Source organism: Hypanus sabinus, chromosome 18 (assembly GCF_030144855.1).
Source record: "Hypanus sabinus isolate sHypSab1 chromosome 18, sHypSab1.hap1, whole genome shotgun sequence".
NCBI classification, from domain to species: Eukaryota; Metazoa; Chordata; class Chondrichthyes; order Myliobatiformes; family Dasyatidae; genus Hypanus; species Hypanus sabinus.
In genome coordinates, this window is record NC_082723.1 from 31,718,291 (window position 1) to 31,743,015 (window position 24,725).

The following is a 24,725-nucleotide window of genomic DNA, read 5'->3' on the forward strand; positions in this document are numbered from 1 at the left end:
CATGCAACAGGCTCCCCCCCACGCATCTGCTGAATCCAAAAGGAACAGCAGAGACCAAACACAAGGAAATCTGCAGATGCTGGAAATTCAAACAGCAACATACACAAAATGCTGGTACAACACAACAGGCTAAGCAGCATTATAGGGAGAAGCGATGTCGACGTTTCGGGCCGAGACCCTTCGTCAGGACTAACCGAAAGGAAAGATAGTAAGAGATTTGAAAGGGACCAATACAGTTTGGCACCAGCAGTGCAGGAGTTGCAAGCCAGTATTGGACATGGGACCATGTTAGGGACTACAGCTCCAGACCCACCCCCACCCCCCCCCCCCCCACTTGGGGTTTACTCCTGAAGCCATGGCTATAGCCACAAGGCAGCAGGGGGTTTCAGATCAATTTTCCTTCTTCTAAATCACAGCTAATTTTCCAAGTGAAAATGCAGGGATTATTAAAACAAGTCATACAAGCCCATTTTCAGACTGCAATCTTACTTGTTACACAAGAAACAAGCAAAGACTCCGCTAGGAACAAGTAGTATTATATAAATACATGGCTAGCATTTGGGGTGTCTGACCACATAAGATGGTCGATTCAGTTTCAATGGTAATCAACAAAAAGAAAATTGGAAAATAATTGAGCAAAAGAAAAAGTATACAAGGATATGGAAAACAGCAAGCATACAACAAACTGGACTGCTGGCAGAGACTCAGTGGGCTAAATAACTGTAATTACTTTCAGAAAACTATTCAATGTTCTATATAGCACATTATTACGGCAATGTTAAAAATATTTCACATAATGAGTAAGGATCTAGTGTAAAGGACCTAGCTCACATAATGAATTACTTTTGGTTGGTTATTATGTAGGCTAAGTCAGCATTTAAGAAGAATTTCTTTCAAGTTTCAGATGGGCATCAAATGTTAAGGTTTTCTAAATAATGAAACAATTAAACCATGTGGGCTAACCCAGAAAAATCTCCTATAAACCTTAGCACTTATAATTAGTTTTCATCAAAAGTGGATAGTTATGGGTCTAAGAACAAGGCTGTAATGCAGTTCAAACTGAAACCTGAGCTGCAGACCAGAAATAAGCTTCAGAATACTAATAGCTGGATACAATTTTATTGTTCTTAATATTTTTTCTCTTCTTCATGAAATTTTAGGTGTCACCTAATAACTCATTATCATTCTCAACTCTCAGCAACTCCACCAACAATCATTAATTCTGAATTCCATTATATCAGTTTATGAACCAATTGAACTTCTCACAAGATGCCTGTTCTAATTCCCAGAAAGTGAATTCCTCAGCCATGAGAAGGCACAGGATTAGGCTATTCTGCCCATCGAGCCTGTTCTTCCATTTCATCACGGCTGATCCATTTCCCTCTCAACCCCATTCGCCTGCCTTCTCACCATAACCTTTCACGCCCTGACTAATCAAGAACCTCTACCTTAAATACACCTAATGACCTGTTCCACAGCTGCCTATGGCAACAAATTCTGCATTGTCACCACCCTCTGGCTAAAGAAATTCCTCCTCAACTCCAGTCTACACACTCAAAGTCTTTTTTTCATTTTCATGTTCTATCAGTATTTGAGCTGATTTAATAGTTTAGCAAGGTTTTGGTTTAAACTAACAACAAAACTCTATATCAAAAATCTAAATGTGTATTTATATTTTGTTTTATGAATGTTACACATAGCTTCAAATTCTAATTTGACTATTCTCTAATGCATGCCTCAGACTTAATCCTATTTGTTTGAAAAATAAAAACTTTGCCAAAGAATTAACAAAGGTAATTCTGCAATTGTTCTGAACCATTCTGCAATTGTTTTTAGTGATTCCAATTTCATTATGCTTTAAAGTAGTGGGATGCTTAATAACTGAAAATTCCCAGTTTCCATTAGCAATAAATCGGGCAAATAAACTGGAAGCAGACTAAATACAAAAACGGAAAAATCTGACGTAGCCCTGGTTCAGTGGTAACATCTTTGGCTTGGTTCAGAAGGTTAAGACATTGCCTTCCTAATGCTCAGATTTGAGCAGATAATTTACATTGGCAGCCCTGGGAAAAACTGAACGAGTGAGAGACCAAAATCAAACAAAAACCAGCAGACGCTGGGAGTCTGAAATAATAACAGAAAAATCATGACCCAATCTAGATAGACCAGGCAGCATCTGTGTAAAGATAGATAGTTTAAGTTTCAGTTCTGTGAGCTTCCCTAGAACTATTATGACTGTGTCCGGGTGCAAGTCGATGGGTCTAGGCAGCTTAAAAGTTTCCGCATGGACTAGATGGGTTGAAGGGCCTGTTTCTGTGCTGTATTTTTCCATATTTCTATAAATCTATAAAACATCGTCAGAAAGATGAAGTGGACATGTTGAGGAAGTTCAAAGTATATTATCAAAGAACACATACGTTACCATATACAATCATGATATTCATTTCTTTTATTTATTGAGCTACAGCATGGAATAGACCCTTCCAGCAACCCCCAGCCTAATCATAGCACAATTTACAGTGACCAATTATGGCAGCCCGGTAGCATAGTCGTTAAGCACAACACATTACACTACTGGGGACTGGGGTTCAATTCCCACCGCTGCCTGTAAGGAGTTCATACATTCTCCCCATGATAGTCTGGGTTTCCTCTGGGTGTTCTGGCTTCCTCCCAGTCTAAAAACATACTAGATGGTTGTTTAATTGGTCATTGTAAATTGTCCCGTGATCAGGCGAGCATTAAATTGGGGGACTGCTGGGCAGTGTGGCTCAAATAGCCGAAATGGCCTATTCTGCACTGTACCTCAATAAAAAAAAAAATAAACCTACCAACCAGCAGGCTTTGGACTAGAGCACCCGGAGGAAACTCGTATGGTCACAGGGAGAATGTACAAGCCTCTTATAAGCAGCAGTAGGAATTGAATCTAAATCACTGGTACTGTACTATAAAGTGAGGCGCTAACCACTACGCTATCTTTTTTTTGCCAATAAATCCAATAACCACAATTGAACCACTGGAAGACTCCACCAAGAGAGTGGACAACTAGTGTGCAGAAGTAACTACAGAATATTTCAGAGAAACAGAATCAGGTTTATTATCACCAGCATGTGACGTGAAATTTGTTAACTTAGCAGCAGCAGTTCAATGCATTACATAATATAGAAGAAAAAAATAAACCAGTAACAATACACCCTATCCTCATTACATGCGGGGGACACATTCCTCACAGTTGACACATAATGTGAATAATTATTTAAATGGAGAAAATAGGGATGCATTCTAGTATATAAAACAAGCATGTTTTATATGTAATTTATTCACATTTTCATATGAATATGACACAAAAACAGTATCACAAGGCAACATTCGTATTATATTTCATCAATTTAAGGTAATATTCAATGTAATAAATCATAGAAAGTTAACATACTAGGGTGTACAGTACTCATCAACAGTGGCAGATGTGTTCACTCCCGGAGAGGAGTGGTTGTTGTGGTGTTGGGATATCAAGCACAGCAAGAGGTGAAGGACGACTCACAGAACTCTTATAACTCCCGGCAGCAGGAGATGACACCAGTTTGAAGAAACTGGTGAGGTTTTGTTTGCTTGGCAACATTTTGTTTCTCCAGCATAAATTTGTTTGTAGGGAAGAAGGGTTGACAGCAGGAAACGACTGAAATGCTGACTCTGTTCTAAACTTGGGTCCATGTCCATCGGCATTTGTACCAAGTGTTCCGACTTTCACCATTCCTTCACTGTTGGTAAACTCTTGGGATTTTCAAAATCGTCTGTTGCTTGTGGCATCTGAGAGATGGTTCACCCTTTAAAAACAACACGCCTTGAATGTGGATCACACCTTGGTCGAGTGGCTGAATCAGCGATGTTGTGTTAGGCGGCAGGAAAAGCACCGTTATGTTAGGATGAATTCTGTCCAAATATTTAGGATGGGCTGGTGCATTGTCAAGCAACAAAACAGCTTTAAAGGCAAGATTCTGTTCCAGGTAGTAGCGCCCCAGAGCTGTGTTATCTTCAACTGATGCCGCGCCGTTTATAATTTCCAACTTTTTTTTTCAAGTGTTAAAGCAGTTCTCTGCCACTCAGCTGATGGCCCAGGACATGACATTAGATGCGCAGGAGGCATAATTAAATATTTCAAGCACAAAATCACTGCACCATAGGTAAAACCAACAAAAGTTTAAGAGCGCAAAATCGCACATCCACACCTTCCCAAAACCAATGTGAGACTGGTGGGAGTGAGACCACAAGGCATGTGCACCTGACTTGTATTGGCGGGAAAGCATTGCTCCTCGCATTACTGAGATTTTTGGACGCATAAGAGGAGACATTGGTAGAAATAGGTTCCTCGCATAACTGTGGATCTGCATTGTCTGAGGACGCGTATAACGAGGATAGGGTGTATACGTATATTGGATAGGTTAAAGATCATGCAAAAAACAGAAATAATATTAAAAAAGGAGCTACTGTTCAAGGGTTCAATGTCCATTTAGGAATCAGATGGCAGAGGGGAAGAAGTTGTTCCTGAATCACTGAGTGAGTGCCTTCAGGCTTTTGTACCTCCTATCTGATGGTAACAATGAGAAAAGGGCATTCCCTGGGTGCTGGAGGTCCTTAATAATGGACACTGCCTTTCTGAGACACCGCTCCTTGAAGATGTCCTGGGTACTTTGTAGGCTAGTGCCCAAGATGGTGCTGACTAAATTTACAACCCTCTGCAGCTTCCATCAGTCCTGTGCAGGAATCCACCCCATACCAGACAGTGAAGCAGCCTGTCAGAATGCTCTCCAAGGTACATCTATAGAAGTTTTTGAGTCTATTTGTTGACATACCAAATATCTTCAAACCCCTAATGAAGTATAGTCGCTGTCTTGTCTTCTTTATAACTGCATCAATATGTTGGGACAAGGTTAGGTCCTCAGAGATCTTAACACCCAGGAACTTGAAGCCACTCACTCGCTGCACTTCTGACCCCTCTGAGGATTGGTATGTGCTCCTTTGTTTTACTCTTCCTGAAGTCCACAATCAGCTCTTTCGTCTTACTGACGTCTTACCGTATGCCCTCTCGTCACTATCTGAGATTCTACCAACAATGGTTGTATCATCAGCAAATTTATAGATGGTATTTGAGCCATATTTGACTATATACACAGTCGTGGGTATATAGGGAGTAGAGCAGCGGGCTAAGCACACACCTCTGAAGTGCACCAGGGTTGATCATCAGCAAGGAGATGTTATCACCAATCCGCACAGATTGTGATCTTCCGGTTCGGAAATTGAGGATACAATTGCAAAGGGAGGTACCTAGGTCCAGGTTCTGTAACTTCTCAATCAGGATTGTGGGAATGATGGTATTAAATGCTGAGCTATGGTCAATGAACTGCATCCTGACATGGGTGTTTGTTTCGTCCAGCTGGTCTAAAGCTGTGTGAAGAGCCATTGAGATTGTGTCTGCCATTGACCTATTGTGGTGATAGGCAAATTGCAATGGGTCCAGGTCCTTGCTGAGGCAGGAGTTCATTCTAGTCATGACCAACCTCTCAAAGCATTACATCACTGTAGATGTCAGTGCTACTGGGCAATAGTCATTAAGGCAGCTCAAATCATTCTTCTCAGGCAATGGTATAATTGTTGCCTTTTTGAAGCAAGTGGGAACTTCCATCCATGGCAGCGAGAGGTTGAAAATATCCTTGAATACTCCTGTCAGTTAGTTGGAATAGGTTTTCAGAGCTTTACCAAGTACTCCATCAGGACCTTCCACCTTGTGAGGGTTCACTCTCTTTAAAGACAGCCTAACATAAGCCTGAAACGAGTCACAGGGTCATCAGGTGCAGTAGGGATCTTCACAGCTATAGTTATATTCTCCCTTTCAAAGCGGGCATAGAAGGCATTGAGTTCATCTTGTAGTGAAGCATCACTGCCATTCATGCTATTAGGTTTCACTTTGTTGGAAGTAATGTCTTACAAATCCTGCCAGTGTTGTCATGCATCCGATGTTGCCTCCAACCTCATTCGAAATTGTCTTTTCGCCCTGGAAATAGCTCTCTGTAAATTATACCTGGTTTTCTGGTACAGGCCTGGGTCGCCAGACTTGAGCGCCACAGATCTAGCCTTCAGATGACGTACCTCCTGGTTCATCCACAGCTTTTGATTTGGGAATGTACAGTAAGTCTTTGTAGGCACACACTCATCCACACAGGTTTTAATGAAGTTGGTAACAACTGCAGCATACTCATCCAGATTCGAAGATGAATCCCTGAATACAGTCCAGTCCACCGATTCATAGTAGTTCTGTAGGCGCTCCTGTGCTTCCCTTGTCCAAACCTTCTTGGTCCTCACTACAGGTGCTGAAGTCTTCAGTCTCTGCCTATACTCAGGGGGAAGAAGTACAGCCAGGTGATCTGACTTCCCGAAGTGAGGGAGTGGAATAGCATGGTAGGCATTCTTGATGGTGGTGTAATAATGGTCCAGTGTGTTGTTTCCTCTAGTGTTGCAAATGATCTGTTGATAGTAATTGCTTAGTGATTTTTTTCCCCAGACTTGCTAGTTAAAATCCCCTAAAATGATGGTGAAGGCGTTAGGGTGTGCTGTATCGTGCGTGCTGATCCCATTGCTCAGATCATCTAAAGCCTGATTGACATTGGCCTGAGGTGGAATGTATAGCGCTACCAAAATGATCCCGGAGAACTCCCATGGTAGGTAAAAAGGACGGCACTTAACTGCTAGATATTCTGAGTCTGGTGAGCAGAATTGGGACAGCACTGATAAATTTCTGCACCAAGAAGAGTTGATCATGAAGCATACTCCTCCACCTCTGCTTTCAAGAGACTATAGATCTATCCTGGCCCGTCCATCTGAATCACTGGATCTGGTATGGAAGGGGTTAACCAGGATTCTGTGAAACAAAGGGCATGCACAGTCTTAATGTCCCTCTAATTCAGCACCCTAGCTCTGAGAACATCGATTTTATTCACCAGGGACTGCACGTTTGCCAGCAAGATAGTCGGTATTGGGAGTTTAAAACCCCGTTTCCATAAATGCACTTGTATCCACGACCTGCAGCCACGCTTCCTGTATAAAATCCTACGAGGACAGATCTCTCCACAATCTGTATCGCTTCTGTCAGTTTTAAGCAGTGACAGTTCGTTTAAACACATTAAGACATCTTTGTTGACTGAACTGACCTTGGAAGCAGTTGTGTTTTTTGGCTGTATTCCAGAATGAAATGAGAATATTTAGTCGGATCCACTGAGAGCTCTGTTACTTCACGAGTCCCCCATAGGCTCCCCGGAAATAGGGATATGGTTAAAAGCACTTCCATTGTTATCTCCTCCTCCACTGCACCAGTAGACAAAACTTCTTTCCATCCAATTAACTCACATTGTTATGAGCATTGCTGACAATTCTTCCCATCCCTCACTGGCCTTTGAAACATGGCCTGCTATGTCATTTCAGAAGGTCAATGTTAAATACAGTGGCAGGTTGGAAACCATGTACAGACCACCCATTCTGATAAGGGTCTTCAACATGTTTCTCTTGGCACAGATGAGGCCTGATGTGCCGAATAATGGCACATATTCAATTGGCACATATTATCAATCACATAAACATGGAAGAACAATATTCTTTCCCTGGAGCACAGCAGCAAACCATAGTGGTTTTTACAACAATCTGACAGATTCATGGCTACTGTTTATAGCATTTTGTTACTTTAAAATACAAAAACCCAGGTGCTACAGTGGGATTTCAACTTGCATTTCAAATCATTCTGGTTTTTCCCCTCTCACAACTCAACTCTGCTTTTGGCAATTCCTAGCAAACATTTTATATAGTCACTGTACTTACACAATACTCAAGTGTCCCCATTTCCTTTTCCAATAGGAGGAATTTGGGCCATTACAGCTTGGGATTTTCCAGAGTTTAATCCCGACACCACTCGACAAAGAGTCTCTATCCATTTTCCCCATGGAATGTGTGGGTTTTCTCTGGACCCTTTGGTTTCCTCTTACAATCCAAACACATACTGGGTGAATTAATTGGTCATTGTAAATTATCCCATTATTAGATTAAGGATAATCAGGTTTGTTGGGGGCTGCTGGGACAGTGTGGCTTGAAAGGCCGATTCCACGCTGTATCACTGAACAAAAATAAAACTCTGCTGCAGAGGAACAGGGTATTTGGACTTGCTACCCTCAGGGTGCAGTGCCAGCAAATTAACCCAGAGATGTAAATGCAGGTTAAAAAATAATATTTTAGAGCTTGTCTACTATGTTTCTGATCCACATTAAACAATACACATTAAGGCTTATTACGACAGTTATTAAAGAGTCTTCAATTACATATATAGATGGTTTGCCAGAACAGGCTCAATTTGCACCATCTAACAAAGCCTCAAGATCGTGGCATGAATCCCTAGCCGAGCCATGAACATAATCTACACTTATACTTCTGTGCAACCAAGCAGTGCAATGTTGGAAATGCTATACCAGGATATTCTGCCCTTCAGAAAGAGGTTAAAGATCACATTACATATAAATAGCAATGACCTTCTGCTATCATTTAAGTCCCTCAAATCTACATTACAAATGGTTAATCACATGTTACTACTTGCCATATTTTTCTACAAAATATAAAAATATTTCATATGATACAAAGAAAAATTTTTACCCTTGTATAGGAAAAGATATTCTAGCTGAAGCCCCATTAATGCACTCAGGCTGTATACAAAAGGCCCAGCTTTTCATTCTTTGAAGATGCCAGAACAAGGTTTATTAATTCCAGCCACCCTCTCCCCCACCATTTGTGACATTTATTGCGAGCGTTGTATATAAAGGGTGCGAAGCTTTGCTGAGGATTCCTACCACCCATCCCACAATCTCCAATTCAATACCGTCAAAAAGGAGATACAGGAGCATCAGGACGAGGACTGCCAGACTGGGTAACAGCTTCTTCCCTCAGGCTGTGAGACTAATGAATATTCTGCCACCGCCAAAGTCTCATTATTGTTTACCTGTGTTGGCAATGACATGCATCTTGAATTATATTTTATTAACTTATTTATGGTAATATTTTGTTATATATGCTTTGAGATATGTTTTCCGGGTGCACTGTGGTCCAGAGAAAAGTTGTTTCATTTGGTTGCATACATACAAGTCAGATGACAATAAACTTGAATATCACTGACATATGATATGAAATTTGTTTAGTGGCAGAGATACAAAGCAATGCATAAAAATCACAGCAAGTTACTGTATACAAGCAATGATTCTGCTAAGATGGCAATGTGCTTGGTCATAGCAGCCTCTCTGGAGTGCAAATGTATGCCCTAAACATTTTTCTTGTGATCCAGCTGGACATTTGTAAAACACACCACAAGTCCGGTTCATTGGTTCACTGGGCGAGACTGGCAGCGGTGGAGCTGTGTTCCTGGTTATTGCTCAGACAGGACCATGTACCCTGATGTCACCTGTTACAGCCACCCAGGGGAGGTGGGGTAGGAGAGAACAGAGTTGCGGAATCCATGGCGAGTTGGGAACTGTCCCCTACAGATTGGCTTTCTGGTTGGAGCTGATCTCCAGGGTTCGCTCCATGGGAAAAAAGCTAGATTGCCTTTGTTTGTAGTTGTCCCAGCACAAAATGAGGAACCGCTGCATGCTTGTTCTTGCAGACGTGATTCCAGGATGCACCATCAATCTTCAGTTTATGGACTCAGGGATTTGTGCTATTATTTTGTGACTGTACATGCTATAACTATACATGCTGTGTTGAACCGCATGTATTGTGTTTTATACCTTGGCCCAGGAGGAACAATCTTTCACTGAAGTGTATACATGTCAGTGGTGATGCAACCTGACAGAATGCTCATCACTGTACATCTCAGAAATTTACTAATCTGGTGACAAACATTCTCAAACTCCAAATGATGTGTAGCCAATAGATACAGCCCAGATGTTCTGCACAGGTGGATCAACTAAGAGATTACAGCAATGGACCAACAGCTGAATTGACTTCATTTCTTACATCCTTCACGTACACGAGGAGTAAAAATCTTTATGTTACATCTCCATCTGAATGTGCAATCATTGTAATTTATAATAAATAGAACAGTCATTGTAATATAGAGTACATGCAAGTCAGCGTGAGTTCATCAGTCTGATGGCCTGGTTGAAGAAACTATTCCAGAGACTGTTGGTCCTGTCTTTTACGCTGTGGTACCATTTCCCAGATGGCAGCAGCTGGAATAGATTGTGGTTGGGATGGCTTGGGTCTCCAGTGATCCTACGGGCTCTTTTCTCACACCTGTCCTTGTAAATGTTCTGAATCATGGGAAGTTCACAATTACAGATGCGCTGGGCTGTCTGCACCACTCTCTGCAGAGTCCTGCGATTAAGGGAGGCACAGTTCCCACACCAGGCAGTGATGTAGCCAGTCAGGATGCTCTCAGTTTTGTCCCTGTAGAAAGTTCTTCGGATTTGGTGGACCATACCAAACTTCCTCAAGCCAAAAGTTTATTTCTTCAGAACCAGTAAGGCATGTTGACCTCACGTTCACACAAATTATTTTCGAGGCCGAGAATTTCTACTCAACCCCACCATCAAGAAGCCCAATTGAAGGTGTTCAGTCTAATATTCAGTCTAAGCATTTTTCAATGTGTTTATTGTCATCTGACTGTACATATATACAACCAAATTAAACAGTCCTCCAGATCACAGTTCACCCACAACACACATTCACACAGCTCACAAACCAAAATATTACCACAAATAAGTTAATAAAATATAATGCATGTAGTGCCCAGCACAGGTAAACAGCTCGTAGTCCTAGTGATGAGACATCAGTGGTGGCAGAACATTCATTAGTCTCACAGCCTGAGGGAAGAAGCTGTTACCCAGTCTGGCAGTCCTCGTCCTGCTGCTTCTGTGCTTCTGTATCTCGTTCCAGATGGTAGTGGGTCAAAGAGACTGTGAGTTGAGTTGTAGGGATCTTCAACAATGCTTTGGGCCCTTCATCACATGTCACAAATATTGGGGGGGGGGCAAGAAAAGAGGAAGACCCCTGTGATCCTCTCAATGGTTTTTACTGTAGGGTGATGCCTTGCAGCTTCCGTACCACACAATGATGCAGCCAGACAGGACACTCTTGATCATACTCGTGTTGAAAGTAATTAAGAAAGGAGGTGGTAAGCCTTGCATGCCTCAAACTCCTCAAAGTGTAGATGCTGCTGTGCCTTCTTGACTAGTGAGGTGGTGTTGTGGGTCCAGGTTAGATTGAACTTTGTGGTTTTGATTATTAGTTTCAGGCTTCCAGAATCAAGAACTTTTGATTTATAATTCTGACTGAATGCACAACATACCTTCTACTTCCAATACCTCCTTAATAGCAAATTCACCTTTGTTACACACCAATCACACATCAGCATTCCTTTAGCACTGGGCCAACATTCAGGAATGAGTGGTGAAGTTCATAACCACAGGGAATGGAAGTATTTATAAAGTTTACTGAAGACAAAAATACCAGCAACGGCATGGATATAATCAGAAGAATTAAAAACAAACCTTGTGATATTCCTTACTGCTTAAAGTCTCAAGAGTAAAATATTAAGAGTACAAAACTTTACATGAGGGGGATACTGCACAGGATCAAAGTCAACTGCAGAGAGCTGTGAAATTAGCCAGCTCCATCATCGGCACTAGCCTCCATAGTATCCAGGATACTTTCAAGGAGCAGTGTCTCGGAAAAGTGATGTCCATCATTAAGGCCATCACCCGGGACAAGCCCTCATCAGGGTGGAGGTACGGGTGCCTGAAGACACACATCCAACTTTTACGGAAATAACTTCTGATATGCCATCAGATTTCCAAATGGACAATGAACCCATGAACGCAACCTCACTACATTTGTTTTTATGCATTACTTCTTTAATCTAACTATTTAATGTATATACTTAATTCAGTTTTCTTTTTCTATTATCAAGTATTACAATGTACTACTGCCACAAAATTAACAGTGATATTAAACTTGATTCTGACCTCTCTCTGAAGCAGAGGTTCCCAACCTTTTGTTAATGCCACAGACTCCTACTATTTACCAGGGGGTCCGTGGACCCCAGGTTGGGAACCCCTGTTCAAAAAGAAACTTTTAAAATGGGATTCTTTTACGATTTCTCTGGGTTGTTTTACTAACCTCTAGAAATGGGTTAGGCAACCTGATTCAACGACTGAATGGCCAAGTATAATCTTTCACGACAAAAGCCAGGTTAATCTATACGCTTCACTATCGGCTGCTCCTTCGTGTGCAATCTAACTTCTCACAATAAACCAGCTGACAAAATGACATTCGCATAAAACACGACACTTAATCTGAATGCTACATAATCAAACAAAATTTGTTTTAATATATTTTTTAAAACTCCTCTACTATGAGAGGTAAAAGGTGAGTCAAACTAGTGCCGCAAACTAGGTAGCATTTTGAATTGCCACTTAAGAGAAATGAAATTAACAAAAATCCCAGAACAACAACAAACTAACGATGAGATCAGCTGGTCTTTACAGTCGAATGCGCAATAATTGACTTGACACAAGGACCACAATAGACCAGACCCGCAGAGCGGTTGACGGGACTCTTTAGGTTATATAGAAATCAGAAAACCAACGAGACAGACAGAGACACTTACACCTCCCAGGATAGAGTCAGATCTGGAATGGAGAGGCTGAGGGAAGGAGGGAAGAGGGGATAATGGTGGGAGAGAAGAGGAAGGGGGAAGAAGGGAATGGAGAAAGAAGGGGTAGGAGAATGAGGGAAGGAACGATGCTGGGAGGAAGAGAAGAGAGGGTCGGGAATGAGATCCTGGCCCTTTGGGCCATCAGACCGAGCGATCCAAAATTCCCTTATTCCCTCGACCCCCTTTCCCCCGACCCTCCCTCCAGGCCCGACCTGGTTCCTGGTCCTCATTCCCAGCCCGGAAGCCTCACCACCGGACCTTACCTGCCATTTAAATCTAAGGGCAGGGACGGATCCTCGCACGCCAATGAATCCATAGTGTCCCGCCCGCTCTCCCTCAGCCAACAGTCGGCAGTACCGCCGCTTCAAACTGCCGCCGTCGCCATTTCAAGCCGGAGCCGCCCGCGCGGCACCATGGGATAACGGGCAACCGACACACGCATGCGCTGAAGCATCACTCGGGCAACGGGAGAGGGTCTGGGAGGGGAGGGGAGGGGAGGGGAGGGGAGGGGTGGGGAGGGGAGGGGAGGAGAGGTGGGAAGGACAGGAGGGAGGAATGGGGAGGGAAGGAGATGAGAGATGGGGAGAAGAGGCGAGGGATTTGGAGGGTGTTGGGCAGGAGAGGGGGGATGGGGAGAGGGTGGAGAGGAGAAAGGTGATGGGAAGTGAGTAGGTGGGGGGAAAGAGAGGTAGGGGAGAAGGGAGGAGGAGAGGGGAGGGGATGGAGAAGGAAGGAGGGGGATGGGGAGGGAAGCTGGGGTGTTGAGGGGGAGGGGCAGTAGAGGAGAGGTGTGGAGAAGGGGTGGGGAGAGAGCGGTTTGGGGATGGAGCAGGGAGGGAGCAGAGGAGTGAGGGAGGAGGGGAAGGGGAAAGGAGAGAGGCAGGAAGGGAAACAGAGTCATGGAGGGAGGAAAGAAAGAGGGAGGATAGAGAGATGGAGGGGAGGAAAGGAGAGAGGGAGGGGTAGGGAAGGGGAAGGGAGAGGGAGAAAGTTGGAGGGAGCAGAAGGTGGGAAGAGGAAGAGGAACAGAGGTAGAGGGGTGGAGAAAGTTGGAGGGGGAGGGAAGGGGAAAGAGTGGATGGAGAAGCAGACGGAGAGGGAGTAAGGGGAAAGGGTGGAAAGCAGAAGAGGGAGGGAGGGGGATAAGAGGAGATGGAGAGGGAAGGGAAGAGGGAGACAGGGAAGAAAAGTGTGGGTGTGAAGGGGAGTGGCATGGAGGGATTGAAAAGGAGGGAAGGAGAGAGGTAGGGAGGGTGGAGAAGGAGAGAGGGGGTGGAAAGAAGAGGGGTAGGAAGGGGAGAGTTGGGTAGGGGAAGAGAGTGCGAGGAGGAGGGAGGGAATAGGAGGAAATGATAAGATGAGGGAGAGGAGGAGGGGAAGGGAGGAAAGAAGAAAAGGAGGCAGGGAGGGAAGGAAGGAGTGGCAGAGAGTGAGGGGGCAAGGAGAAAAGGTGGGAGGTAAGGAGATGGGGCACAGAGACAGGATGGGATGGTGTGGATGGAAGGAGTGAGAGAGGAGAGGAGGGAAGGAGAGAGGGATAGGGAAGAAATGACACTGGGAGGGAGAAGGGGAAAGGGAGGGAGCAAAAAAGAGGGAGGAAAGGAGAGACGGAGGGCGAGAGAAGGAGAGTGGGAGGGGAGAAAAGAAGGGATGGAGGGAGGGTTGGGGAGGCGGAGGGGTGCACAGAAAGGGAGAGGGAGGGAGTGGAGGGGAGGAAAGGGAAGACAGGGAGGTGGTCTGGGAGGGAGCAAGAGAGTGGGGGAGGGTCTGGGAGGGAAGGAGAGGGGGAGATGGTCTGGGAGGGAGGGAGAGTGGAGGAGATGGTCTGGGAGGGAGGGAGAGTGGGGGACATGATCTGGGAGGGAGAGTGGGGGAGATGGTCTGGGAGGGAGAGAGAGTGGGGGAGATGGTCTGGGAGGGAGGGAGAGTGGGGGAGATGGTCTGGGAGGGAGGGAGAGTAGGGGAGATGGTCTGGGAGTGGGGGAGATGGTCTGGGAGGGAGGGAGAGTGGGGGAGATGGTCTGGGAGGGAGAGAGAGTGGGGGAGATGGTCTGGGAGGGAGGGAGAGTGGGGGAGATGGTCTGGGAGGGAGGGAGAGGGGGAGGTGGTCTGGGAGAGTGGGGGAGATGGTCTGGGAGGGAGTGAAAGTGAAGATGGTCTGGGAAGGAGGGAGAGTGGGGTAGATGATCTGGGAGGGAGGGAGAGTGGGGGAGATGGTCTGGGAGTGAGGGAGAATGGGGGAGTTGGTCTGGGAGGGAGGGAGAGTGGGGGAGTTGGTCTGGGAGGGAGGGAGAGTGGAGAAGATGGTCTGGGAGAGTGGGGGAGATGGTCTGGGAGGGAGGGAGAGTGGGGGAGATGGTCTGGGAGGCAGGGAGGGGGAGGTGGTCTGGGACAGGTGTGAGGGGGAGATGGTCTGGGAGGGAGGTAAAGGGATGGGTGGTAGAGAGGGATAGGGACAGAGAAGGAAGGAGAAATGGAGGGGGACTGGGAGAGGGGGGAAGGGGAGGGATGGGGTTGAGGGTGGAGGGGATGTGAAGGTGGAGGATAGATACAGAGGGAGGGGGAATGGAGGGTTAGGTGGAATAGAAAGGGAGGGGTGGGAATGGGTGTGGGCAAAGGAGGGTAAGGGAGAAAAAAGAATGGGGAATCGGAGAGAGGGTTGAGTGAAAGGAAAAGGGGGAGGAGGGAAAGAATGATCAAGAAGAGAGGGAGAAAGCGGGAAGCAAGGCAACAGGCACAAAATGCAGGTGGAACTCAGTAAGTCAGGAATAAACAATCAGCATTTTGGTTTGTGACTCCAGGAGAGGGAAAGTGGGAAGGAGTAAGTAAAAAGTCGAAAGAAGAGCAAGGAGAGAGAAAAGGGAAATGAAGATGCAAAGAGAGAATGGAAAAATGGAGAAGAGAAGCAGAAAGTTGGAAAAAAAGGATAAAGAATGAGAAATACAAGGGAAGGCAGAGAGAAAAGTAGTGGAGGTGGAGAACATCAAGAGAAGACAAACAAGGGATTTGGGGGTAATGAATGGAGGAGAGAAGTGTGTAAGGGAGGTGGTAGTGAACAGTTTTAGAGAGTGGTTGATGGGTTGGGGTTCAGAAACATGCTGAGGATAATCGGAATTTTTGATAGAGGTTTGAATTTAGATGGTGAATATGCAAAGGGAGGGAATTGGGGTGGGGTTTGAATCTCTAGGAACAGTCAGATGCCAGCTTAGAGGGAAGGGAAAGGGTCCAGAGGATATTCGGGAGAATGATTCTGTGAATGAAAGGGTTGTTGTATGAGGAGTGATGTCTCTGGACCTGTACTCACTGGAATTTAGAAGAATAAGGGGGGATCTCATTGAAACCTATCAAATATTGAAAGACCTGGAGAGAATGGATGTGGACAGGATGTAGTGGAGGAGTCTAGGACCGACAGCACAGCCTCAGAATAGAAGGACGTTTATTTAGAGTGGAGCTGATGATGAATTCCTTTAACCAGAGGGTGATGAATCTGGAACTCACTGCTTTGGAGGCCAAATTGTTCAGTATATTTAAAGCAGAAGTTGAAAGAATCATGAGTGGCATAATCAGGTGTTGGATCTGAAGATGTTGTGGTCCTGACGTTCTTTGGAAGTCAAGAATGAGGCATAGAACTTGGTAACTGTGGGTTTATACTACGGTAGTAAGGGATGTTCACAATCGACTCGCCAGAACCAGCAGTGCCTGGAAGTGTGTGTGGACAGCTGCATCTGTCCACAAAAATCCACTTGTACAGGGCTGCCATCATCACAACACTGCTATATTGCTCTGAAGCCTGGGTCGAACATTTCCATCAGCGCTGCGTCTGCGCCATTATGGCAGGGTCATGCCTCCAGCGTTGTGGTCCAAGCATCGAGGCCACTTTGCTGCTTAAGACTGTGTCACATGGACCCCTCCGGGATACCGAAAGCAGTACTCTATGGAGAACTCTCTCAGGGCAACAGAGATCGCAAGAGGTACAAAGACCAACTTAGGCAGCAGTTCTCTCAGGCAGATGTTGAGTGGCAGCAGCTGGCTTGTGACAGAGCCCGCTGGAGAACGCTGATTCATGGAGCAGCCAAGAATTCTGAGGACCCCAGAAGAGCAACTGCTGAAGAGAAGAGGAGATTCAGGAGGGATCCCACTGCCCACATCCCAGCTGCTCCTACGGCTCCAGAGTCTGCAGATCCAGAACTGATCTCTGCAGTCACCAACGACCGTGCCGTGGATCCTGAGGGCCCTTCTTCCTTCCTGATCTTCGCAAGCGAAAAACCAGCCATCATTAGGTGTTAAAAGAACAAAGCATAAACAATGAAGAAAAGCCCAAGGTAAAACAAAGATGTTATAGTTGTGTTATTTAAGCTAGTGAGATAAAGCATATTACAGTGATAAGGAATAACTTAATGAAATAGTCCAATTTAATGTCATTACACAGGGTGCAGAGAAACTTCTAGAAAATCAGATGTACTTCAGTTACATAAATTTCACTGAACAGTTACATAAGTGAATATAGAAAATTATAAAGAGGCATAGAGAAATTTAAACTGTGAGCAAAATAGCAATTCAGAATCAGGTTTAATATCAACTGCATATGTCATGAAATTTGTTGTTTTGCAGCAGCAGTACATTGCAATACACTAACTTTTTAAAATTATATACTTACTGTGGTTTAGTTTTTTTATTAAAGTGTAGATAATCAGTCTGGGCAAAAGTGCTGAACACTAGAGGACAGCTTTATGGTGAAAGGGGAGGTTTAAAGGGGATTTGCAAAGCATGTTGCTTTGCACAGGGAAGGTGATAGTTCAAGGTTTAAAGTAAATTTTATTATCGAAAAAAATATATATATGACCATATACAACCCTGAGATTCATTTTCTTGTGGGCATACTCAGTAAACCTATAACAGGGTCAATGCAAGATCAACCAGAGGGCAGGAGACAACAAACTGTGCAAATGCAAGAATAAATAAATAGCAATAAATAATGTAGATGTGAGATAAAGAGTCCGTAAAGTGAAATCATTCACCGTGGGAACATTTCAATCATGGATCGAGTGAGTGTAGCTATCCCCTTTTGTTCAAGAGCCTGATGGATAGCAACTATTCTTGAACTGGATGGTGCGAGTCCTGAGGCTTCTGTACCTTCTACCTGATGGGAGCTGTGAGAAGGGAGCTTGACCTGGGTGGTGGGGATCTCTGATGATGGATGCCGCTTCCTTACAACAACGTTTCATGTGGATGTGTTCAATGGCTGGGAGGGCCCTACCTGTGATGTACTGGGCTGAATCCACTACCTTTGGGAGGGTCCTCCATTCAAAGGCTTCGGTGCCTCCACACCAGGCTCGATGCAGCCAGTCAATACACTCCTCACAAAACATCCACAGAAACTTGTCAAAGTTTTAGCTGTTGCCAAATCTCTGCAGACTCCCAAGAAAGTGGGAATTTAAGGTGGAGGGAAGGAAAGGGAAGATGGAGGGGGAGGTGGTCTGGGAGGGAGGGAGAGAGTGGGGGAGATGGTCTGGGAGGGAGGGAGAGAGTGGGGGAATGGTCTGGGAGGGAGGGAGAGTGGGGGAAATGGTCTGGGAGGGAGGGGGATTGGGGAGATAGTGAGAGGGAGGGAGAGAGTGGGGGAGAGTCTGGGAGGGAGGGGGATTGGGGGAGATGGTCTGGGAGGGAGGGGGAGAGTAGGGGAGATGGTCTGGGAGGGAGGGAGAGTGGAGGAAATGGTCTAGGAGGGAGGGAGAGTGGGGGAGATGGTCTGGGAGGGAAGGAGAGGGGGGAGATGGTGTGGGAGGGAGGGAGAGGGGGGGAGATGGTGTGGGAGGGAGGGGGAGGTGATCTGGGAGGGAAGGAGAGGGGAAGATGGTCTGGGAGGGAGGGGGAGGGGGAAGTGGTCTGGGAGAGGGGGTAAAGGGGTGGGAGAGAGGGATAAGGACAGGGAAGGAAGGAGAAATGGAGGGGGACTGGGTTTGGGGAAGGGGAGGGATGGGGTTGTGGGTGGAGGGGGGATGTGGAGGGTAGATACGGAGGGAGGGGGATGGAGGGTTAGATGAAATAGAAAGGGAAGGGAGGAGATGGATGTGGCTTTTCTCTGGCTTTCCTCTCCTGAGGACTATAACCGATTCCCTGGTCCTGCTGACACTGAGTGAGAGGTTGTCTCTATGATCCCACCCAGCCAAATTTCCAATCCCCTCCTGCATGCTGATTTACCACCACCCCTGGTTTACTCTGAACCAGATACGGTGGGAATGTTTAAGAGGCTTTTAGACAGGGTCATGAACAGGCCAGCTTCAGAAAATTAAATTGAGAGGAATATAGTCCATGTGCAGACAGACGAGTAGAATAACATTGTCGTCATGATCAGCATAGACACATGAGTCACACAACCTGTTCCTGTGTTTGGTAACGACAATTTCCAGTACTTTCTGTGTTTGACGGTCCACCTATCTCTAGTGCTATTTTTACATACCAGGACGGACATAGTGTGCATATTATGTTGCTATGGCCACATGATTATCTAGTCCAGCTTCCATGTCACTGGGAGGACTGCCAATCCTCATGTTTGGCAGTCGTCATGAACACTGGATGTCCTTGTGTCATTCAAAACAACCTCTCAATTTATTTTTTGCTGAAGCTGGCTTTACAGGTGTGCAGTGAGTGGAACTGCAGTCCCACAGCTCCAGAGGTCCACATCCTGTCTGAGTGGAGTTTGCTCGCTCTTCCTGTGACCATGTGTATTTCCCTCTGGGTGCTCTGGTTTCCTCCCTCCTTACAATGACATTCTGGTTGTTGTAATATTAGCTCTATTTGCACCTGTACGTCAAAACTCTGCAATTGGATCCTCAACTTCCTAACCGGACGAACACCATCTGTGCAGATTGGTGATAATATCTCCTCTTCGCTGACGATCAACACTGGTGCACCTCGGGTGTGTGTTCAACCCACTGCTCTACTCCCTCTATACCCATGACTGTGTGGCTAGGTATAGCTCAGATACCATCTATAAATATGCTGATGATACAATAATACAACCATTGTTAGTAGAATCTCAAATGGAGATGAGAGAGTGTACAGGAGCAAGACATATCAGCTAGTTGAGTGGTGTTACAGCAACAACCTTGCACTCAATCTCAGTAAGGCAAAAGAGCTGATTGTGGTCTTCAGGAAAGGTAAGATGAAGGAACACACACCAATCCTCAAAGAGGGATCAGAAGTGGAGAGAAAGAGTAGCTTCAAGTTCCTGGGTGTCAAGATCTCTCAGGATCTAACCTAGTCCCAACATATCGATGCAGCTATAAAGAATTCAAGACAGTGGCTATATTTCATTAGGAGTTTAAGGAGATTTGGTTTGACAACTAAAACACTCAAAAACTTATAGATATATGGTGGAGAGCATTCTGACAGACTGCATCACTGTCTGGTATGGGCGGGGGGGGGGGGGTACAAATGCACATAATAAAGAAGCTGCAGAAAGTTATAAAATTAGTCAGCTCCATCTAGAGTACTAGCCTCTGTAGCATCCAAGACACCTTCAGTGAGCATATCAGAAAGGCAGCGTCCATTATTAATGACCCCCAACACCCAGGGCATGTCCACTTATCACTGTTACCATCAAGTAAGAGGTACAGAAGCCTGAAGGCACATGCTCAGCAATTCAGGAACAACTTCTTCTCCTATGCCATATGATTCCTAAATGGACATTGAACCCATGACCAATATACACATACTGTATATACACTTACTGTAATTGAACTACTTATTTTTTTCTATATTATCATGTATTGCATTTGAAAACATACAGTGAAATTTGCCATTTGTGTCAATGACCAGCACAGTCTGAGGATGTGCTGTGGTCAGCCTGCAAGTGTTGCCACACTTCGCTCAGTTACCCTAACCCATACATCTTTGAACTGTGGGAGGAAGCTGGAACACACAGTCATGAGTAGAACGTATAAACTCCTTACAGAGAGTGGGGGGAACTGAACCCTTATCGCTGGCACTATAAAGCGATAGGCTAACCGCTGCCTTTTGTTTTGTGCTGCAACAGATCCAGAGAACAGATCACTTTGTTCTCCTTTACACGTGTAATGGAGATGACATTAAACAATCTTGAATATGTGCTATTGTACTGCCCTGCTTGTCCGCTGTAAGTTGCCCTGGGTAGGTCAGTTGCAGGAGAGTATGGCAGGGGGAAGCTGTTGATGATGCAGGAGGAAAAACTATTCACTGTAGATATATGTTTGATGGTTAGCACAGATGTGGCTGGCTCAAGTCAAGTCACTTTTTATTTTCATTTCAACCATAATTGCTGGTACAGTACATAGTTAAAATGAGACAATGTTTTTCAGGACTATAGTGTTGCATGACACAGTACAAAAAACTAGACTGAACTACGTAAAAAAAACCACACAGAGGAAAAAAAAAACAACTACACTAGATTACAGACCTACCCAGGACTGCATAAAGTGCACAAAATAGTGCAGGCATTACAATAAATAATAAACAAGACAATAGGGCAGTAAGGTGTCAGTCCAGGCTCTGAGTATTGAGGAGTCTGATAGCTTGGGGGAAGAAACTGTTACATAGTCTGGTCGTGAGAGACGGAATGCTTCAGTGCCTTTTCCCAGATGGCAGGAGGGAAAAGAGTTTGGGGTGTGTGGGGTCCTTCATAATGCTGTTTGCTTTGCAGATGTAGCGTGTAGCGTAAATGTGCATAATGGCAGGAAGAGAGACCTCGATCTTCTCAGCTGACCTCACTATCCGCTGCAGGGTCTTGCGATCTGAGATGATGCAATTTCCGAACCAGGCAGTGATGCAGCTGCTCAGGATGCTCTCAATACAAGCTCTGTAGAATGTGGTGAGGATGGAGGGTAGGAGATGGACTTCCCTCAGCCTTCGCAGAAAGTAGAGACGCTGCTGGGCTTTCTTTGCTATGGAGCTGGTGTTGAGGGACCAGGTGAGATTCTCCGCCAGGTGAACACCAAGAAATTTGGTGCTCTTAATAATCTCTACCGAGGAGCCGTCGATATTCAGCGGGGACTGGTCACTCTGTGCCTTCCTGAGGGCCTGATTCTGAGCTGTATGACTGTTCCATGTGACTTACCTCACCTACAGAACTGATTTGGTGAAGACTCTCAACCAATCTCCCCCAGTTAACCATCGAAAAAATCATTGTTGGCTTTGACCTTGATGTCCAATTAGAGGTGGCTGAAACACAACAAGGACCTGATGTCAGACCAGCAGATGATCAGACAACATTAAGGCTGTTTTGGTTACTATGGCAACCGTGGTGAGGTGGATCTGTGATCTCAGTGGTTCTATATTCTCTCTAGAATTATCTGAATCAGAAACGGTTAATATCACTGACAAATGTTGTGACATTTGTTGTACTGCACTGCACTGTTGCTGCAAAGTATTAAGAATTATAAATTACGATAGGTAAATAAATATGTCTGCAGGTACTGGCCAACCAGACAGACAAGGAACAGAGAAAAGCAATAGTAGTAGATGTGGCAATCCCGAATGACAGTGACATCAGTAAGAAAGAGTATGAGAAGCTGGAGAGATACCTGAGCAGATAGAAAGGATATGGAAGGTTAAAGCAGAGTAATCCCGGTAGTGATAGGAACACTTGGAGCTGTGACACCTGGACTGGGAGAGTGGCTCCAACAAATCCCGTGAGCAACAACTGAGATCTCATTCCAGAACAGCGCACTACTAGGAACAGCAAGGATCCTGGCTGAACCTTCAGGCTCCCAGGCCTCTGGTAGAGGACCTGAGATTGAAGCCAAAATACACATACATACCAGTCATAAGGGGTCAGAAACAAAAATATAATATTAAATAAGTAATCCAAAAAGAGAGGGAAAATAGTAAACTAGTTAGAATAGAGTTCTCTGTTCAATTCATAATCTCGTTGTTATTCAGTTTTCAGAATCGGCACATTTTTCCTCCTTATCTGCAATGTTATTTTCTGTATTTTTCACTCTTTTATGTTTCCTTGATGTGTTTATCTATGGAATTATCTAACTGGGTGGCACATAGACAAAAGCTTGTCACTGTATCTCAGTACCTGTGACAAAAGTAAATCAATTACCAATTATTACCCATTACTAATCATTGTTGTTAACTCAGTAACTTGCTCAGGCATTTCAGAGAGTAGTTAAGAGTCAATCAGTGCACAGGGTCTGGAGTAGTAGGTGAACTAAGGACAGTTAATTCCCTCCCTGCAGGACAACAGTGAACCAGATAGGGTTTTACAACGATCAAGGTTCAAAGTATATTGATTATCAATGTATGTATATTATTTACAACCTCGAGATTCGTCTCCTTACAGGCAGCTACAAAACAAAGAAACCCAGTAGAACCCATTAAAAAGAGACGGTCAAACACCCAAAGTGCAGAAAAAATACAAATCATGCAAACAATAAAAGTAAGCAAATAACATTCAGTACTGAAGTTCACAAAGGTGAGCGCACAGCCATGAAGCCAGTCACATCTGCAACGGATCCAGGAGCCCGTTAGTTGCAGGCCACAGCCTCAGTTCAATGCAGAGATGAGTAAACCTTGAGGAGCAGCAAGCTCCTCGCCTTCTCTTTTCAATCTGGCCTGGTGCATAATTTGTCCAAACCTCAGGTTGTTTCTCATTCTTGGACCCAGGTCCTGCTATTTCAATACATTCTCGGGCCTAAGCTCTGTCACCACGATTGAGCCCGTACCCGAGCTTTCCAATGTGGCCCATTTAATTCAATCAAACCTCGGATCTTTTCTCGGTCTCAGGCCCTGGCCCCATCACCTCAACTCTGCCTCACCTCAGTTCTACTACATTGAATCACCTCCAAGTCTGCTCCCACAATGACTGTACATTGGCTCATTTCCCGCTCTCGGGCCTGGGCTCCACTACCTCAATTTAGCCCATACTTGCCACACAGCAACCATCCTGCACCTTTGAGACTTCAGTTCATACCACAGAAATACCAGGTGGTACAGTAGCTCAACTCTGAGAGGAAGTTACAGGCTATTGATTGCAATGATTGTACCCGAAAAAAAGTGTTATTAACACAGTAACTTATAGTTTTGTTTACTACCAACAAGTAGTGCTTCATCTTAAACCAGATTATGACATGACAAGGTAGCAATGCAACCACTTTAAGCACCAGCAATCCCCGATCGGGGTTTGCTTCCTGCCACTGTCTTTAAGGAGTTTGAACTCTCTCTGTGACCATGTGGATTTCCTCCAGGTGCTCCGGTTTCCTCCCACAGTCCAAAGATGTACGTTTTAGTACATTGTGGGCATGCTGTGTTGACACCGGGAGTACTTTGGCAGTTGTGGGCTGTCCCCAGCATATCCTTGGACTGTGTTGGTCATTGATACAAAACGATGCATTTCACTGTGTGTTGTGATGTACATGTGAGAAATAAAGCTGATCTTTTATAAGAGTCAATCAGTGCACGGGGTCTGGAGTTGTGGGTGAGCCAGAGCCTACAAGGATGACCAATTCTCTGCCCTGAAGACCAACAGAGAGCAGATAGCTTTTTAAAATAACCAACACGAGTGAATCTGCAGATGCTGGAAATAAATAAAAACACAAAATGCTGGCAGAACTCAGCAGGCCAGACAGCATCTATGAGAGGAGGTAGTGACGACGTTTCGGGCCGAAACCCTTCATTAACCCTTCATTAACCCTCCTCTCATAGATGCTGTCTGGCCTGCTGAGTTTTGCCAGCATTTTATGTTTTTATTTTACAATAACCACATAGTTTTGTAGTTTTGTGGTCGTCATTGTTAACAACTTACTTTTAAATACCATTTGATAGGCAGCAGTGCCTCTGAATATCATGTTTGTTTGTATTCTGGCTACCCCGTTCATCTAACCCTTAGCTAGAGAGGTAAAGCATCTGGGTAAACACTGGACCCTGGACCTCTCGAAACAGGCTCTCTCATCTGGCGCCAGACCTCTTTTGTGGTGTTAACAACTGACGGTCAATTCAACTGCAA

General features: G+C 44.9%; 2 protein-coding genes across 7 annotated transcripts in view; one reads left to right on the forward strand and one right to left on the reverse strand.

Moving 5' to 3' along the window:
• Positions 1-13,157, reverse strand: part of cdk5rap2 (CDK5 regulatory subunit associated protein 2) — a 159,572-nt gene extending 146,415 nt beyond the window's left edge. Inside the window, exon 1 of the mRNA XM_059993982.1 lies at positions 13,000-13,157. Within this exon, the coding sequence (XP_059849965.1) occupies positions 13,000-13,052 (53 nt within the window). The 5' untranslated portion in view covers positions 13,053-13,157. The remainder of the gene's footprint in view (positions 1-12,999) is intronic.
• Positions 13,158-15,338: 2,181 nt separating this feature from the next.
• Positions 15,339-24,725, forward strand: part of LOC132407461 (probable G-protein coupled receptor 82) — a 116,625-nt gene continuing 107,238 nt past the window's right edge. For 5 of the 6 annotated variants that reach the window (XM_059994000.1, XM_059993997.1, XM_059994004.1 and 2 more), the window contains exon 1: positions 15,339-17,058. The gene's annotated coding sequence lies outside the window, so the exon portion shown is untranslated. The remainder of the gene's footprint in view (positions 17,059-24,725) is intronic. The other variant, XM_059994005.1, reaches the window with a different exon arrangement.